At 35.4% G+C, this 18677-nt stretch overlaps 1 protein-coding gene across 1 annotated transcript in view; it reads right to left on the reverse strand.

The window, feature by feature from the left end:
* The window catches only part of LOC149940592 (two pore potassium channel protein sup-9-like), a 36506-nt gene extending 19048 nt beyond the window's left edge, over positions 1 to 17458 (reverse strand). The window contains exon 1 of the mRNA XM_090177385.1: positions 16548 to 17458. Coding sequence (XP_090033511.1) covers positions 16548 to 16830 — 283 coding nt within the window. The 5' untranslated portion in view covers positions 16831 to 17458. The remainder of the gene's footprint in view (positions 1 to 16547) is intronic.
* Positions 17459 to 18677: the final 1219 nt, after the last annotated feature.

The raw sequence follows: 18677 nt of genomic DNA on the forward strand, positions 1-18677 counted from the left end.
ATTCCGATAACTTTTATAGAAATTATATAGAATTTTCCTTTAGGTTCTACAGATATTATATAGAATTTCGGAAGGAAATTTCAGTAAGTGTCGAGACTTAAAAGGGAGCAACGTTAAGTTTCTATTGTTTAAGGAAGCGAGTGGCGTTCATGAGCGGCAGCGTTCGGCTCCTGCGAGAAAGAAGAGAACCGCGAGGCGTGATAGGAGAGAGAGAACGTTTCCCGGACTAAATTTAGACATAGATCGATTCTGGCGGTGGGGGGATAAAGGCCGCGCTTGTAAACATCTCCGAAGAAAAAATCCACGCCAGGAAGAAAGATGAAGAAAGATTGCAGGAGCAATCCAACAATATTACTGCAGCTAACTTTATCCAATTTGCCTAAAAGTATGGGAATAGCCCTTCCATCTTAAATAAAGAAAATAATGTGAGAAATCAGAAGTAAATAATTTATTTGTACGGGAGAAGTATGGTATACTACATTAATAATTTCACTATATGTATGGGAATTGCCCAGCCGTGCTACCTTACACGATAAAGAATAGAAAAGTAAAAACCAGAAGTAAATAATCGAGTTCTTTGAAAGAAGTATGCAACATCCATAATTTGCCTTAAAGTACGGATATAGAAAATCCACACCATCTTAAATAAAAGGCAAGAGTGAAACCAGACGTAAATATGTTATACAGGCTTCGTACAAAATTTCCGGAATTAAATTCCCTGACATTTCCAGGTTTTCCCTGACCAAATTTCCAAATTTTCCCTGACCATTTTGTAAAATAAATGAATGTTTTGAGGTACAATCTTGAAAAATATTGTTTAAGTATTTTTAATAAATCTCTCAAAAATTTATTTGCCTGATTTTTTTTGGGTTATTTTAAAATTATCTTACTTTTTTGGATCATTTTAAAATTCCGTGCCTATTCACTGGCAATGGGTATAATTTTCAAATTCCCTAACTTTTCCGGGTTTTCCAGGTCGTGTACGAACCCTGTTATATATTAGAGATAGGTATTCAAGTCCCTATACCGTTAATTCACGTGAAGCTGGGCTATAATAAAATTAATAAAATGTAGAAAATAACATAATTTACACATGCGCTAAGAAACACTTAATTCCTCTGGTGAATCTATTACGCTCTCGTAGAGTTGACAAAATGTGCACTGCAGCTCCTGATTCCCGGAGGAAAAACCACGCCCCTACGCCTTTCCTCGTGTAATCTTTATTCCCTTCGACCGGTGTGCTGGCAGGCTCTTGCGACTATAGCTGTGCCTTCATATTATCCGTGAGCCCGGATACAATTTCTTGGTACAAATTTATCGAAATCTCGTGGGCGCTGTCTTTTCTTATCATCTAGCTGATTTTGGAAAATTCTTCCCATTTCCCTTTATTCACCGTAGAAGCTTTTTCTAGTGGATACTCATTTACGGGTAAAATATTCGCGTAATAAATTGATTTTCTCGCTGCCAGTATAAAATAAAAATCCCTTGTATAAATATAATACCATACGTAACATAATAACACGAAGTATGACACGTCATATTGTTTTCGCAGGATTCTTACAAAATTTACGGAATTAAATCCCTGACATTTCAAGGTTTTTCCTGACCAAATTACCAAATTTTCCCAGACCATTTTTGGAGAATAAATGAATGGTTTGAGGTAAAATCTTGAAAAATATTGATTATGTATTTTTATTATTATTATGTAATTTATTTGCCTGATTTTTTTGGGGTAATTTTAAAATCCCCTTACTTTTTTAGACCATTTTGAAATTCCTGTTTCGAGACTGAGAGCCTCGCCCACCTCCGACTTGTACTTGCAACCGAACTGAGTGCTTGGCTGTTGCCTTGGGCAAATTTAAACACTAGGGGGTTCATTGCTTAACTAAACATTGATTGTGCATACACCCTGAATATCAGTTCCATGTTAATTTTTGCTAATCGATATACCTATGGTTATAATGCTGCGTATGGTAATATACACGTGTGTGTGTGGGTGTGTGTGCATGTTTCTCTGTTTTGTAGACAAAACATTTGTCCCCAATTAGTGAAGGAAAGGCTAGAGCCATAATTATCACCCATTTCGTTTTGGGAGGTCGCATTGTCGGGCTAATCAATAATAAACAACATAATCATACAAGTTGTCGAGGGGCGGGGGCGACGGGTCACGACAAACAAGAAGAACACGCGTTACTCTAAGCACCTTCCCCCCTTAAACCAAAGGGTTATCAGGAAACTTTCTGGAACGTATTAAGGTTACAGAGAACTACGAACAAGTACTGCCTCGAGCGTCGTAACTGAAAATCGCAATTCAAACTTTTTTTTTAAAACACGATTTGTTAATTAACACTTTTTTAATCAAATTTTAAAACTACTTTAAACTAGAATTATTGAAACAATCTTTAAAAAGGATTTTAAACTGTTTAAAACTGAATAAAAATGTTTCGAATAAACCAAAATGTTTTTTTAAACATGATTTAAACTGGGACCTATTTTTAAAATAATTTTCTTGGCGTTATAACCGAGAATAGAAGATTACTATTTTACTATTTGTGATAAAATAAAACTTAAAATTGTAAAATTTACTTCCAAATTAAAGTTTGAACGAAATAAATCAAGAGTCTACCTTTTCCGTAACTAATAATACATATTTTCTCGGATGATAAAAGAAAACGTAATTTTAGATGACGCTATACAATTGGGAAAATGTAATCAGATCTAGCTAGCGAACCTGGAGGCTAGAATTCGTACGTGCTCAATATCCTTATTACTTTCTTGAAAGAATAAATATCGTGGCCCTATTGATTTCTTCATTTCGCGGAGCCTTCTGACCTTCATTGTTACACAGAGGCCGAGATAAAAGCACCGAGGAGCGTCTTATAAGTCTCATTTCATACGGTGCATCGGTATTACCAAAAGTAAATGGTATTTTTCTTATCGTAAGTATGACATTTGGGTAATTTGATTTATTACATTCTTTCTTCGCGACGTCTGACCACTAGGAAAAACGTTTTCTACAAATACGTACGTTTGTGGATTTGGTAATCCTCTATTACTCTAACCTCTAAGATAGTTCGTAAAAATTCATGAACACAAGCTACAGTGGTCATGTTTATTGTTCCTTAGTGTGCTCCAGCTGATTTTGTAATGCCTTAAGGTTTTCAAATAACCTGTAATTGTATTTTATTATAAATATTTCTATATAAAATGGCACGAAATTTCTCGTTTTCTTTGCAATTTCAATTTATAAAAGTCTATAGAATAGCAGCATTGTGACGTCACAAGAGTTCACCGGTGCGTTTTTCTATAGGTCGAAAAAATAGCCCAAATTGCGGGCCATGGTTACAGCTACAGAGTGCTGGTGTTCTTTATAAATTAAGGATATTTTTCTATAGCATCCCGATTACATTTCTATAGAATTTCTATAGAAAATTTTGTAAAAAATGCCTCGAGACTGGAAAGGTATGTTTCACTTTTATGGCTTGAATAAATACTTCCAAAATAGATGTATAATAAACGTCTGTTATTGGGCGTGCGTGGGAGATAGAGAAATTGGGAAAATGTATCAGACGTCGTCTGTTAGTCTTTCAAGCCACGAATCGAATCTAAAATCTAAACAGCCTTTAAATAGCGAGATTAAGGGCAACGAAGAACGTGTAGACGTAGCCCTATTACGCGCATACTAGACGTAGGCGTTCTTTCACAGATCTTAATCTCTTTAATGTAAACCTCCCTCCTACGAAATTAGAATTGAGACTTGCGCGAGGCAATACACGCTAAAACCTATTTCGGGTATTTTTTTTTAAGTTTGGCTCCACATAATAAACTCAGTTAATGTATTTGGAAAACCGAGTTTCCAGGTAGAAGTGACGTGATCCAGCAGCTCGAATGGAAACCAAACTTGCCCGAAAAAACCGCCCAGTATTTAAATTGCTATATTTAAAGGAAAAGTCCAGGTTTGGTAAAACTTGGGTCTATTTGAAAGATCATGTTTAAATAAACTCGAAAATATCAGTCGTAAAATGGTATCTTTTTTTAATGACGAGAAATTAATTTTTAAACGAGTGAAATTTACCGCCAAGTGATCTGCCATTTTTTGTTTCGGGGTGACGTTTTAGGACTTTAATCACGCGCTGTTCGCGCTATAACAGGCTTTAACAGCGCTCTGTTCCCCGCGTGCGGTCTGCGGAGGGAAGGCGAAAGAAAATGGCAGCTCGCTTGGCGGTAAATTTCGCTCGTTTAAAAATTAATTTATCGTCATTAAAAAAAGATACAATTTTGCGACTGATATTTTTTAGTATATTTAAACATGATCTTTCAAATAGACCCAAGTTTTACCCAACCTGGACTTTTCCTTTAAATTTCAAACTTTATTTAAATCATGATTTGAATCAAACGATTTAAAAAAGCATAATGAAGGAATAAAAACCTGCCCGCCGTTTAAAATTAGCCAAAGGTTTCAATATTAAAATGGTTTTACCTAGAAATTAAAAATAATAAAAGATAATGAGCTAATATTAGCCTACAATATATTAAATACATGTAATATAATAGAAGCTCAAATTATGAACCAAAATATTTTTTATATCATTAAAATTACAATATTAAAAATAGTTACTATATTTCTTACCCGAAATTAAAATTATTATTATTAGCCTGGTTATTATAAACTTAATAATCTTTAAGTAGAAACCTGGTGGGATGCCGGAAATATAATTTTTGACATTGTTATCACGAAATTAAAAGGAATAAAGATTTTATTAGAAGGATTATTAAATATGGTAATCTAAACCAAGAATTTAATTTTAATTATTAGCGCAAATAATATTTATACTAAAGTACAATACTATATTATACGTTAGTGCATATTATTATGCTATTTTACTATGGTATACTATATTATACGTTAGTGCATATTATTATACTATTTTACTATGGTATACTATATTATACATTAGAAATAGATAACTAAATATTTTGTTCATAAAAATAAAATTAGATATTAATAAAATTATAAAAATTTATAAACTAAACCATGAATTAAATTAAATAAATTCCACAAGCAATTTCCAAGCAATTTACTTGTTAAAAAAGGCCAATTGCGCGAGAAAACCGGTCAACTGGCAACTCTGTTGGAAACCCCGCTTTCTGGCAACCCCTCTGGGAGAGAAGATTTCCCTCGACCTCCAGTTTCCCCCTCTCCTATTTCCGCCTCTCGCTTAGCTTAGCATCTATTCTAGGAATAGCCGAGGATCCACCCCCCGCCCTCCGATGACGTCATTGCCACCCTGGAGATGATGACGTGGGTCAGGCCGTCGACTTTGTCTAGCGGTCGTCACGAAAGAGGCGTACGGGAAAGCCGAACGCGTTTCCATGGCGACGCGCTCTAAATTTTTCTCAGCTTCGGCAAACTTATATTTGACCGGGAAAAGGGCCGTGGACGCCAGGCATTTCCCGTAATCGCGTAGACGTTCGGATTTCAAATAGGGCGACCCTTTCTCTTCCTGGTCAGAAAACGTGGCGCTCTTTAAATAAAAAAGGCCATTAGTAGACTATCCGACGTCATAAAGTTCGAGCGAGAAGGGTCGTCGAGATCAAAGGTCATCGCGTGCGAAGCGCTTACGGCCATTACGTTAATCCCTTCCAATAGGTCCCTTATTAATAGGTTCACTATTAGCGGGAGTTTATAATTGCTTTTGCGTAAGTGCGTCATTTTAAAAATAATTTTGTTTTAAACTCGATATAATAAATCCAAGATTTTAACATTTTACCCCGACGAATAGGTCAAATTAGTAATGGTAACTTAGGTAATTAAAGCGTAAGTTTATTGTTGAGGTTTGCCTAAGTGTGTCAATTCCCTATCAAGCGCATTTTAATATAAATATTGTGATAAAAAAACTCGATATAATAAATACAAGGTTTTAAACTTTTAACCCAATGAATAGGTCAAATTAGTAAGGGTAACTTTTAGGTAATAGTTCATTTTATAAAGTAACGCGGCCTTCTTGTTTTAATGTGGCTATTACGTCACGGTCTACGAGCATGCGCTATAATCGCCAGAGGATTATAGGTTTTTCTAGAGCTCTTGCAAATCGCTCTGCAAAGAATATACTAATAAAACTGTGTCTTGTGACGTAAGAGCAACATTTTAACAAGCTGGGCAAATGCGACCAATTCTATTCTGGAAACTAGGGCGTGAAACAGGTCAAATTCAAAAGCCGGTGTGGCCCTTTAATAACGTAATTTTATTATTGAGTTTTGTATAAGAGTGTCAATTCGCTATTGACAAGTATATTTTTAAAATAATATTTACCTTTTACAGTCCGATATAGTAAATCCTACATTATAACCTTTTTATGAGTAATATTTTCTACTGTTTTTTTTTGTCTTGAATATATCGAAAAGTAGAGTTAATGATTACGTTTCACGTAAGTGCGTAAGTTAACTCTTTCACAAAATTTTGAGATAAGAGCCCGATATAATAAATCCAAGATTTGAGCCTTTTTATAGTATTTATATTGATTTTTGACTTAAATATTTGGGAAAGTAGAGTTGATGGTTATGTTTCGCCTAAGTGTCATAGTTCTGTACCAAAACCTTTTAAGATAAATGTTTTTCTTAAAGAACTCGATATATTAAATCCGGGATTTTAACTTTTAATGATTTTAGACTTTAATATTTTAAAATCTTGCGATTACGTTTAACATGTCAGTTCACTTTATCATGAACGCTTTAAAGTAAATCCGATATTTTAAACTTTTTAAATAAGATTTTGTATTGATTTTGGACTGACATTATATAGATATATCGATAAAACCGATCTCATAAAGCTTTAGTCATGGACTGACCTATAATTACGTCTAAATTGACCACGCATTTCGGTGGTCTTCGGACTAAATCGTTAGGCCTAATATATGCTCTTTCCTTCACCTATTGCAATTACGTGGATCCCTCCAATTAACAATCACTTATCTTCGTTAACAGGAATATGAGGTATTTATGATGGGACACCAAATTTCTCGTTTCGGCCACCAGGTTTAACAAAAGCTCGAACTAATTGGCGCTACTTATGTTAAAAACAAGTCGTAATGCGTGATAGTACATGATTTTTCGATTAAGAATAAAATGACTTAAATAATTCGTGCAAAATATATTCACACTAATTATATATAACTTATATTTAACTATAGTATATATTACTTATATTTTAACTATAGTATCAGGAAACCATAGAGGTAAACACTTGGAATGTCTGAGGTGTCCCCATTTCTACGAGCTTCATCACGGCCGTAAAAATCTTCCTTAGACATTCCAAGTGTATACCTATAAAGTTTCCTGATAGTATATATTACTTATATATTTTAACTATAGTATATGTTACTTATATTTTAATTATAGTATATGTTACTTATATTTTAACTATAGTATATGTTACTTATATTTTAACTATAGTATATGTTACTTATATTTTAACTATAGTATGTTACTTATATTTTAACTATAGTATATGTTACTTATATTTTAACTATAGTATATATTACTTATAATTAACTAATGTATATATTACTTATATTTTAACTAAAGTAAATATTACTTATATTTTAACTATAGTATATATTACTCTGATATATTTTTACTTAGTATATATAACTCTAATATATTTTAACTATAGTATATATTACTCTGATATATTTTTACTATAGATTATATTAATATACTATATTTTTACTAAAGTGTACATTACTATACTATATTTTTACTAAAGTGTATATTACTATACTATATTTTTACTAAAGTGTATATTACTATACTATATTTTTACTAAAGTGTACATTACTATACGATATTTTTTACAAAAGTGTATATTACTATACTATATTTTTACTAAAGTGTATATTACTATGCTATATTTTTAATAAAGTGTATATTACTATACTATATTTTTACTATACTCTACTTATACGGTAGTCCACATTATTATACTATATTTTTACTATACTCTACTTATACGGTAGTCCACATTAGTATACTATATTTTTACTATACTCTACTTATACGGTAGTCCACATTAGTATACTATATTTTTACTATAGTTTATATTCCTATACTATATTTTTACTATAGTCTATAATATACTATACTAAATTTTTACTATAGTCTATAATATACTATACTCTATTTTTACTATAGTCTATAATATACTATACTAAATTTTTACTATAGTCTATAATATACTATACTCTATTTTTACTATAGTCTATAATATACTATACTAAATTTTTACTATAAATAATATTAATTAAAGATAATATTATATTTTAAATTAAAAATACTTGATTTATACTGCGCAGGGTTGCCACAAAAGTTTCAGATTCAAATTCCATGACTATTCCCCGTTTTCCCTGGCCATTTTAACAGCTTTTCCCTGACTTATTAAGGCCAAAATTTTTCTTTTATATTTTACTTTTATCAGAAGTTAATAAATTTAGATGAACTTATATTTCAGTAAAAAGGTTATTGCAATGTTGAAAAAAATAGCCAAACATTCAAGGAAATAAATGATAATCGTGGAATTTGTCATAGATCTAGAGTTAAATTACTTTCAAAAAGTGTCATGATAAAATTGAATTCCCTGACTTTTCCCTGAATTTTTACCAATTCTTAAAATTCCCTGACATTTCCCTGACTTTTTAGGCCCATTTTTAAATTGGTAACGCAGAGCGTTTAGCTAATAATGCAATTTGAAACAGAGTGAAATAAGAGTAAATACTCTCGTTAACAACATAAGTATGACATTGATTTTATTAACAACATAAATCAAATAATAGTCATAAGTATGACATTGATCGATATCGGTTAATATCAAGTCTGTAACAGCCAAAAAAATTATTACAGTATTATTGGAAAATGAACTCATCAGAAAATTGATTTTATCACCGAAGTTCTTGGGGAATATGAAAAGGTTCCAGAGTCATTTGAAAAATACTTCCGGATCCCACTAATAAAAATTTGGTTTTTTTTTCTAGTCCCATTACCAAAATTAATATTTCATTAAAAAGGGATAAAAGAGCCGAGATTTAAAACTATCCAGAATACCGTTATTTGCCATTCATTACCAGAATACCGTTATTTGTCATTATATCCAGAATACCGTTATTCGTCATTCATTACCAGAATACCGTTATTCGTCATTCATTACCAGAATACCGTTATTTGTCTTTCTAACCAGAATACCGTTATTTGTCATTCTAACCAGAATACCGTTATTTGTCATTCATTACCAGAATACCGTTATTTGTCATTCATTACCAGAATACCGTTATTTGCCATTCATTACCAGAATACCGTTATTTGTCATTCTAACCAGAATACCGTTATTTGTCATTCATTACCAGAATACCGTTATTTGTCATTCATTACCAGAATACCGTTATTTGCCATTCATTACCGGAATACCGTTATTTGCCATTCATTACCAGAATACCGTTATTTGCCATTCATTACCAGAATACCGTTATTTGTCATTCTAACCAGAATACCGTTATTTGTCATTCATTACCAGAATACCGTTATTTGCCATTCATTACCAGAATACCGTTATTTGCCATTCATTACCAGAATACCGTTATTTGTCATTCATTACCAGAATACCGTTATTTGCCATTCATTACCGGAATACCGTTATTTGCCATTCATTACCAGAATACCGTTATTTGCCATTCATTACCAGAATACCGTTATTTGTCATTCTAACCAGAGTACCGTTATTTGTCATTCTAACCAGAATACCGTTATTTGTCATTCATTACCAGAATACCGTTATTTTCCATTCATTACCAGAATACCGTTATTTGCCATTCATAACCAGAATACCGTTATTTGTCATTATATCCAGAATACCGTTATTCGTCATTCATTACCAGAATACCGTTATTTGTCATTATATCCAGAATACCGTTATTCGTCATTCATTACCAGAATACCGTTATTTGCCATTCATTACCAGAATACCGTTATTTGCCATTCATTACCAGAATACCGTTATTTGCCATTCATTACCAGAATACCGTTATTTGCCATTCATTACCAGAATACCGTTATCTGTCATTATATCCAGAATACCGTTATTCGTCATTCATTACCAGAATACCGTTATTCGTCATTCATTACCAGAATACCGTTATTTGTCTTTCTAACCAGAATACCGTTATTTGCCATTCATTACCAGAATACCGTTATTTGTCATTCTAACCAGAATACCGTTATTTGTCATTCATTACCAGAATACCGTTATTTGTCATTCATTACCAGAATACCGTTATTTGCCATTCATTACCGGAATACCGTTATTTGCCATTCATTACCAGAATACCGTTATTTGCCATTCATTACCAGAATACCGTTATTTGCCATTCATTACCAGAATACCGTTATTTGCCATTCATTACCAGAATACCGTTATCTGTCATTCTATCCAGAATACCGTTATTTGCCATTCATTACCAGAATACCGTTATTTGCCATTCATTACCAGAATACCGTTATTTGCCATTCATTACCAGAATACCGTTATTTGCCATTCATTACCAGAGTACCGTTATTTGCCATTCATTACCAGAATACCGTTATTTGCCATTCATTACCAGAGTACCGTTATTTGCCATTCATTACCAGAATACCGTTATTTGCCATTCATTACCAGAATACCGTTATTTGCCATTCATTACCAGAATACCGTTATTTGCCATTCATTACCAGAATACCGTTATTTGCCATTCATTACCAGAATACCGTTATTTGCCATTCATTACCAGAATACCGTTATTTGCCATTCATTACCAGAATACCGTTATTTGCCATTCATTACCAGAATACCGTTATTTGCCATTCATTACCAGAATACCGTTATTTGCCATTCATTACCAGAATACCGTTATTTGCCATTCATTACCAGAATACCGTTATTTGCCATTCATTACCAGAGTACCGTTATTTGCCATTCATTACCAGAATACCGTTATTTGACATTCATTACCAGAATACCGTTATTTGCCATTCATTACCAGAATACCGTTATCTGTCATTCTATCCAGAATACCGTTATTTGCCATTCATTACCAGAATACCGTTATTTGCCATTCATTACCAGAATACCGTTATTTGTCATTCATTCCTAGAATACTGTAATTTTCCATTATTTAAAAAATGGTACGCATAATATTCCAAATAAAGTGATATTTTTGGAAACCAGTTTATCTATTTAAAAGTTATTTGGAATGGTAATCTGCAGCTGGCTATCTCGGGAAGATGCTGCAGACAGGCTAATTCCGCAGAGAAATAGCTTCGGAGAGTCAGCCACTCGGTGCTATTTAAAGAAAAGATTGCGCGCTCCTCTTCGCGAAAAAACATTTGGTCTTTCTCTGTGTGGCTGCGTTACGCAATATGTTGTGCGTGTCCCACACTCGCTTGCCAACCTCGTGGCAAAGGTTACTCGAGGTGGACCAAATAGCTTTCGCACGCTTTGTGTGCGGAGGAATAAAATAAATCTTCTAGAATTATGTTAATTCTTCGACGCGACTATCGCTACGAGTCAGTAGTCTGTATCGTATAGATCGATCTAATTTTAATGAAGGTCGTGACGGGATACGTTTAACAGTTGATACGTAAAAATACTACACTTTGAACTTAGATAAATGACGGAGAAGCTTAAAATTCCATTTCAAAAAATTATTCTTACTGAGTTATCTATTTTGGTGTTGTGAAACGATACTACACTTTTATCTTACTTGTTAGTGCAACGACGAAGAAGATAATTAGTTAATTTGAAAAATTTTATTTTACTTATTTACCTATTTTGTCGATGGGAAAAGATACTACACTTTTATCTTAGTGAAACGACGAAGAAGATAATTAGTTAATTTGAAAAATATTATTTTACTTATTTACCTATTTTGTCGATGGGAAAAGATACTACACTTTTATCTTAGTGAAACGACGAAGAAGATAATTAGTTAATTTGAAAAATATTATTTTACTTATTTGCCTATTTTGTCGATGGGAAAAGATACTACACTTTTATCTTAGTGAAACGACGAAGAAGATAATTAGTTAATTTGAAAAATATTATTTTACTTATTTACCTATTTTGTCGATGGGAAAAGATACTACACTTTTATCTTAGTGAAACGACGAAGAAGATAATTAGTTAATTTGAAAAATATTATTTTACTTATTTACCTATTTTGTCGATGGGAAAAGATACTACACTTTTATCTTAGTGAAACGACGAAGAAGATAAGTAGTTAATTTGAAAAATATTATTTTACTTATTTACCTATTTTGTCGATGGGAAAAGATACTACACTTTTATCTTAGTGAAACGACGAAGAAGATAATTAGTTAATTTGAAAAATATTATTTTACTTATTTACCTATTTTGTCGATGGGAAAAGATACTACACTTTTATCTTGGTCAACCGACGCATAAATGTATTTAAGTTTCTAAAAATAATTTTTCAGAGTTACACCAAACACTCTCTCTATATCGGTAGATGTATTGCTAGAATATGAAAAATTCTAGCGTTATGGCGTCAATATAAAATGCACAGACAGACAGAAACTATTTCGAGTCGACTACTCTCGTTCGCATGAACGGTCAACAAACAAATCTTTAATTTATATTTCCGCGCCTCCTTGGCCAGCAACCCTCCCAAAAGTCGTAAAACGCGATTCGTGGGAGGCACGCGGGTGACTTCTGCCCTAATGGCAAATAAATAGAGGGTAATATACCCCAAACGGAAAGCTCTCCTTTTCAAATAAATAGTCCAGCCAATTTGAATTCCGTTAAAAATAGGTAAAAATCGATATAAATATAGCTTTTACGCGTTCGCCTTAAAGGGGAACGGCCAAGCTTTTCCAAATATGGCCTTATTTCCCTATCAAAAGATTATCAAGACGTTCAATATACTAACACGTACCTTTTTTTGTCTTGAAAAAATAGTTTTTGGCCCAAAAAGTTCAAACGAAAAATAACGCCAGGTGTTTGGGTTTGAATTTTCGCCGCCATCTTAGGGGCTGCCACCAGCGCCCCTAACCCCGCCTGAAAGATTTGCGAACTATCCTAATTTTTAAAATCGCGCAATTTAGGCTTATTAGGTCTCTTATAACTGGAACGCGCCGCGCGTGCAAAACAAATTTTTCGCGTCTTAAATAAATAATAATTAATTAATTAATTATAATATGCAAAATTCTACCAGTTTGGTTAATACCAGTGTTAAAATATTCTACTCGTGTAGGAATACTTCCATAGGAAAATCTATTACGGGTCAATTTAAAACCAAAGGAAATATACCACTGGTTGGTAGTTTAGTGATTACTATAAAAAAAGAAGAGGAAATCTACCAGTGGTTGGGGAAAAACATAGGGAAAAAATTCCCTGGACTAGAACATTACCAGGGGAAAATATCCCGTGGGTTGGAATAAAACATGGGGAAATATACCGTGGGTTAGAATATAACCAGGGTAAAATATCCCGCGGGTTAGAATAATACATGGGGAAAACCTACCGCGGTTTTGAATATTACCAGGGGAAAATCTACCACGGTTTTCAAAATTACCAGTGGAAAATCTACTCCAGGTTAAAATAAGATCAGAGGAAAATTTACCGCGGGTTGGAGTAAAATAAAGTGAAAATTTACCGCTGGATGGAATAAAATAAAGGGAAAATCTACCGCGGCTTGGATTAAAATAAAGCAAAAATTTACCGCTGGATGGAATAAAATAAAGGGAAAATCTACCGCGGCTTGGATTAAAATAAAGCAAAAATTTACCGCTGGATGGAATAAAATAAAGAGAAAATCTACCGCGGCTTGGACTAAAATAAAGCAAAAATTTACCGCTGGATGGAATAAAATAAAGGGAAAATCTACCGCGGCTTGGATTAAAATAAAGCAAAAATTTACCGCTGGATGGAATAAAGTAAAGGGAAAATCTATCGCGGGTTGGAATAAAATAAAGCGAAAATTTATCACTGGATGGAATAAAAAAAGGGAAAATCTACCGCGGGTTGGAATAAAATAAAGGGAAAATCTACCGCGGCTTGGATTAAAATAAAGCAAAAATTTACCGCTGGATGGAATAAAATAAAGGGAAAATCTACCGCGGGTTGGAATAAAATAAAGCGAAAATTTATCACTGGATGGAATAAAAAAAGGGAAAATCTACCGCGGGTTGGAATAAAATAAAGGGAAAATCTATCACGGGTTGGATTAAAATAAAGCAAAAATTTACCGCTGGATGGAATAAAATAAAGGGAAAATCTATCGCGGGTTGGAATAAAATAAAGCGAAAATTTATCACTGGATGGAATAAAATGAAGGGAAAATTTACAGCGGGTTCGAATAAAATAAATGGAAAATCTACCGCGGGTTGAAATAAAATAAAGGAACAATTTACCGCTGGATGGAATAAAATAAAGGGAAAATCTATCGCGGGTTGGAATAAAAAAAGGGAAATTTACCACGGGTTTGAATAAAATAAAGGTAAAATTAATATTTAATAATTAATAATTAATATTTATTATTTAACAATTAATATTTAATCTTTAATATGTTATACAAATATTTATTAAATTATTAATTATTATTTTATATAATTCCATAAATTTGCCATAACTAACCACTGGCTTCAATTTTTATTAAAACAAAATAGGATTTTTGATAAAAGTGGTTACGCAGGCCTACTATGCGCCTGTATAAGTGCTCTACACGTCTAACAGCGGTGTTCAGGGAGAGGCCCACTACCAGGGAAAAGTATAATTCCGATAGTTCAGTTCTTTTCTCCCGCGTGTTAGTGAGAGCCATTTCTAGCATGACTACACATTTGTGGTAGTCTAATCCATTACGTTAATACGCGCTATTTACGTCGATGCCATAGTGAGTCGTAGGACTTGTGTTTAAGTGGCGTTAATCTTTTCGAGTATGACGTCAATTCCACATAAATAGTCGTAATTATTTCAACTATTTGTTACATAATATTCGATTTATAGTGAAAACTATTCGCCCGCGCAAAGATGTCACCACTACCGAATATTTACATAAAATCATAGCAACTAATAGCTCGGAATTGGCATACGTGGGCGGTCCAAATGTCTCTACCTTAGTTCCCAAATCAGGTATCTCCAAAAATTTAATTTGAGCAAAAAATCAAAAAAATAAATGGTAAAAATTTGATAACTTTGAATTTCTGCGGTGTGTATTTTCCATATTTTTTTGTATAAACGAGGGTTAAAATGCTTTATCGAAAAACGTCGAAATGGCAAATCAGCTTAAATCGAGTTACCTGGTTTTGGAAGAGGGAAGTGTTCAAGTACTTTGAGAGATGACTTTAGAGAGTGAGTGAGTGTGTGTGTCTGTGTAAAATACACCAATTAAAAACATTTCAATATCACTCACAGTCTTTCTCTCTCCATTTTCCACGTCGGCGTAGCATATGTTTTAAAATTAGGCTTAAAAATAGGAAGCGAAAATAGCGAGACCGACAGCAATTCAGGGAGGCAGACTGAGGGGGGGGGGGGGAGTTCGAAAAAGCTTTATTTTGACACAGCGTGCCAGGGCCTTACAGACGTTGTAGAGACTCGGAGGATGGATGGATAGAAAGATTATGGGCTGGTTTTCACTATGGCTAAAACGCAACGATGGCGGACATCGATGCCAAAAAAAATACTAGGCCTAACTGCTGTGTTTCAGTAGACTAAGGGCCTGTTGCAAAAGCCCTAGCCAAAGTGTTAGCCCATAGAATTTAACATGTGCGATTCTAGCAAAGCAGACTTTTGCAACGGGCCCTTAAAACGCCGAAACTGCGAGCTTGAAAGTAAAAAAAAATATTAAGCTTTAAGGCTAGTTTACACTAAATCAAAACCGTTGTGACAGATCGTTAATTTTTAAAATCATCGTTAGGCCTAATACGTTTTTTTTGCGTCGATGCCCGTCACGCTGCGTTTTTACCCTAGTGAAAAGTTGCCCTTAGGTCTATACGGAATAACGGAGATTTTAAAATTCGACGCTCACCCTAGTGAAAACCAAACTTTAAGCCTAACGTAGGTCGACTCTCTGACCATCTGCCCAAGTGAAAAAAAGCCTTTAGGCGTAATAGAAGATTTTTCGTCGAAGTTTGTGTCCTAGTGAAAAGCACGCTTTATATTCTGACAGGGACAAATGTGCCTATCGACGGAGCCAGCAGATTTATCTCGATGCAGCCGCGAGGTGTGAACGAAAAATAAGCGATCGGAAATAACTACCTGTTAAACTTTAGCGCCAATATTGATGAGAATGCGTGTGGAGAGAGGTAACGGGTGAGGCTGGGGTAAAGAGGGGAGGACGTTACGTGTCACGAGACGAGGCTTAGCGTCCTACGCGAGGGGAAAAGGGTTAAAAACCGGCCATTCAACTACTCTTTTGTTGGTTATTTGTAGGTGTCGAAAGAGAAGAAAAACGAGTCGTCGCGAAGAGCGATTTGGGAGAAGTAAAAGAGAGGAGGGTTGTACAAACCAATGGTGGTGAGTACAGTTGTGGCGAAATAGAAAGCTCCGGCGAATTTCCACTGGATGCCGGCCTTGTGCGGGATGTTTTTGATGACGACGGTCGACCAGATGAAATAGTCCTCGTCAGAGACGTTGTACTTCTTCTTGAGCATATTCTCGACGTAATTGAGAGCCGTCTTCTGTTTCTCTTCGTTTTCCGATTCCAGAGCGTCAAAGATGGCGGCCCCGACGAGCAAATACGTGAATGTACAAACGATCAGGGACAAGGTTCGAACGTTCTGTCTCTTCATGCCTCAGCCCGCGAGTCCGGAACGGCGGCGACACGACGGCTTCTTGACCACTTCTTCCGACGCTTCGTCGCATGGCCCGGAGACAACAACGACCCGTCAGACATCGCCTCCCGCCCCAGTCGAGACGGAGAGAGGCGTCGTCCTGCTCTTCGAACTCGCCCTAACTCGTCGAGGCGCGCCAATCAAGAACGCGCCGAGGCCCGCTCGCTCTACGACGAAATTAAACTACTCGCTCGAAACGACACGGTCTCGAATCGGCCCTAAAACCGAGACGAAGATTCCCCGTATATGGGACTTCGACTAGGTCTAAATGTTAAGCCTCGGTCTCCGACTGATTTGTACCGCGAGCTCTCCGGGAATGGATCATGATACGAAGAAGAGAGTTTCCCTTCCCCCTGGAGTAGCTCCGTTTTGGGGGAACGATCGACCCGAACGAGTATATAGTTTTCTCGAAAACGGGGCAACGGGGGAATACGAGGGATCAGTTTTAGAATAAATCGCTGCCACGAGCCGTATTTCCGTTTTTTTTCTCCACCGAGCAACGCGCGCTCTCCCGATCTCAGGCCCGGCGTAGCTGTACAACAGAACCCGGTCTTTTCTCCGCCGCTGACGCCGACGACATTAACGACCCCTCGCGACGAGAGCCAGAAACAGTTTCTCCTAGTTTCGCCGTTATTATCATTTTGCCCGGGAATCCAAGGGGCGCGCCAACGTAGAAGAACGGGGGCACCCGGCGGGGAACGGGCGAACTATTATCTTTCGTAACAAAAACCCGTCGGCGTCTCTCCCGAGATTCGCATTTCGGAGTTAATTCATCTTATCACTCCCAACGCCGTGAAGGAGAAACGCGGGCTCCTCATCTTCCTCCCATCTCGTAAAAGCGTAAATCCCAACAAACATTTATACGGAGCAAAAAAGGAACAAAATAGAATTTTAAACGTATCCGTCTCCTCATCTCGGCGAAAGTTTATTTATTTCGAACGACTTTTCATTAGAAACTTTAGATAGCTTTTTCCTTTTATTATTGGAGGCGATAAAAACTCATAAACAATCGAGGATAAACGTTGGAGGGCGCTTTTTTAGCGCCTCGACCAAAAGATGTTTGGAGAAAAGACAGACAATCTTTTGTTTATACGTTTAGTTTAAAAGAGTGGCGGCAGCAAGGGGCTGTCCCACACAAAAAAGGCGCCTCTGTTGAAAAATGAAGTATCAGGACGTCAATTTTGATAATCCATTAAAATATTTAGCTTTCCCTCTCTCGTTTAAAAGAACATTTTTAGTATAGGGCCGAATAAAAATCGAAAAAATAATTTAAAGCTGCTTTTCACTAGGGTATAAACGCTATGACGGTGGGCATCGACGCAAAAACATTAATTAGGCCTAGCGGAGATTTTTATCCCTACTGAAAACCAGCCATAACTTATGGCTGGTTTTCAGTAGGGATAAAAACGCCACGTCGGTGAGTGTAGACGCTAAAAATAGTATTGGGCCTATCGGAGTTTTTTTGCGTCGACGCGGTGAGCGTCGAAACGATAGATTCCCGTTAGGCCTAGCGCTATTTTTTGCGTCGACGGTATAACAGACGGGGCATTTTGTGGCTCTTTGTCCTAGTGAAAGCAATCTTTTCGCTAGGGTCAAAGCAGTACAACGCAGAGATCCTATATAGCTACGCTAACGGAGATATGCAACCCATATCGTTGCGCCATCTAGTGGAATGGAGTAAAACTAACCAGAACCACATGATAACTTTTGGGAAATAAATGTTTTTACTCCCTGCCACTGAGGCGCTGTCGTAGCTAAGGGAAAAAAGGGGAAGACACTGTACGCGATTTTACCATTGCTATAGC

This window comes from Leiobunum rupestre, chromosome 6 (assembly GCF_980474605.1).
Source record: "Leiobunum rupestre chromosome 6, qqLeiRupe1.1.hap1, whole genome shotgun sequence".
Classification (NCBI taxonomy): domain Eukaryota; kingdom Metazoa; phylum Arthropoda; class Arachnida; order Opiliones; family Sclerosomatidae; genus Leiobunum; species Leiobunum rupestre.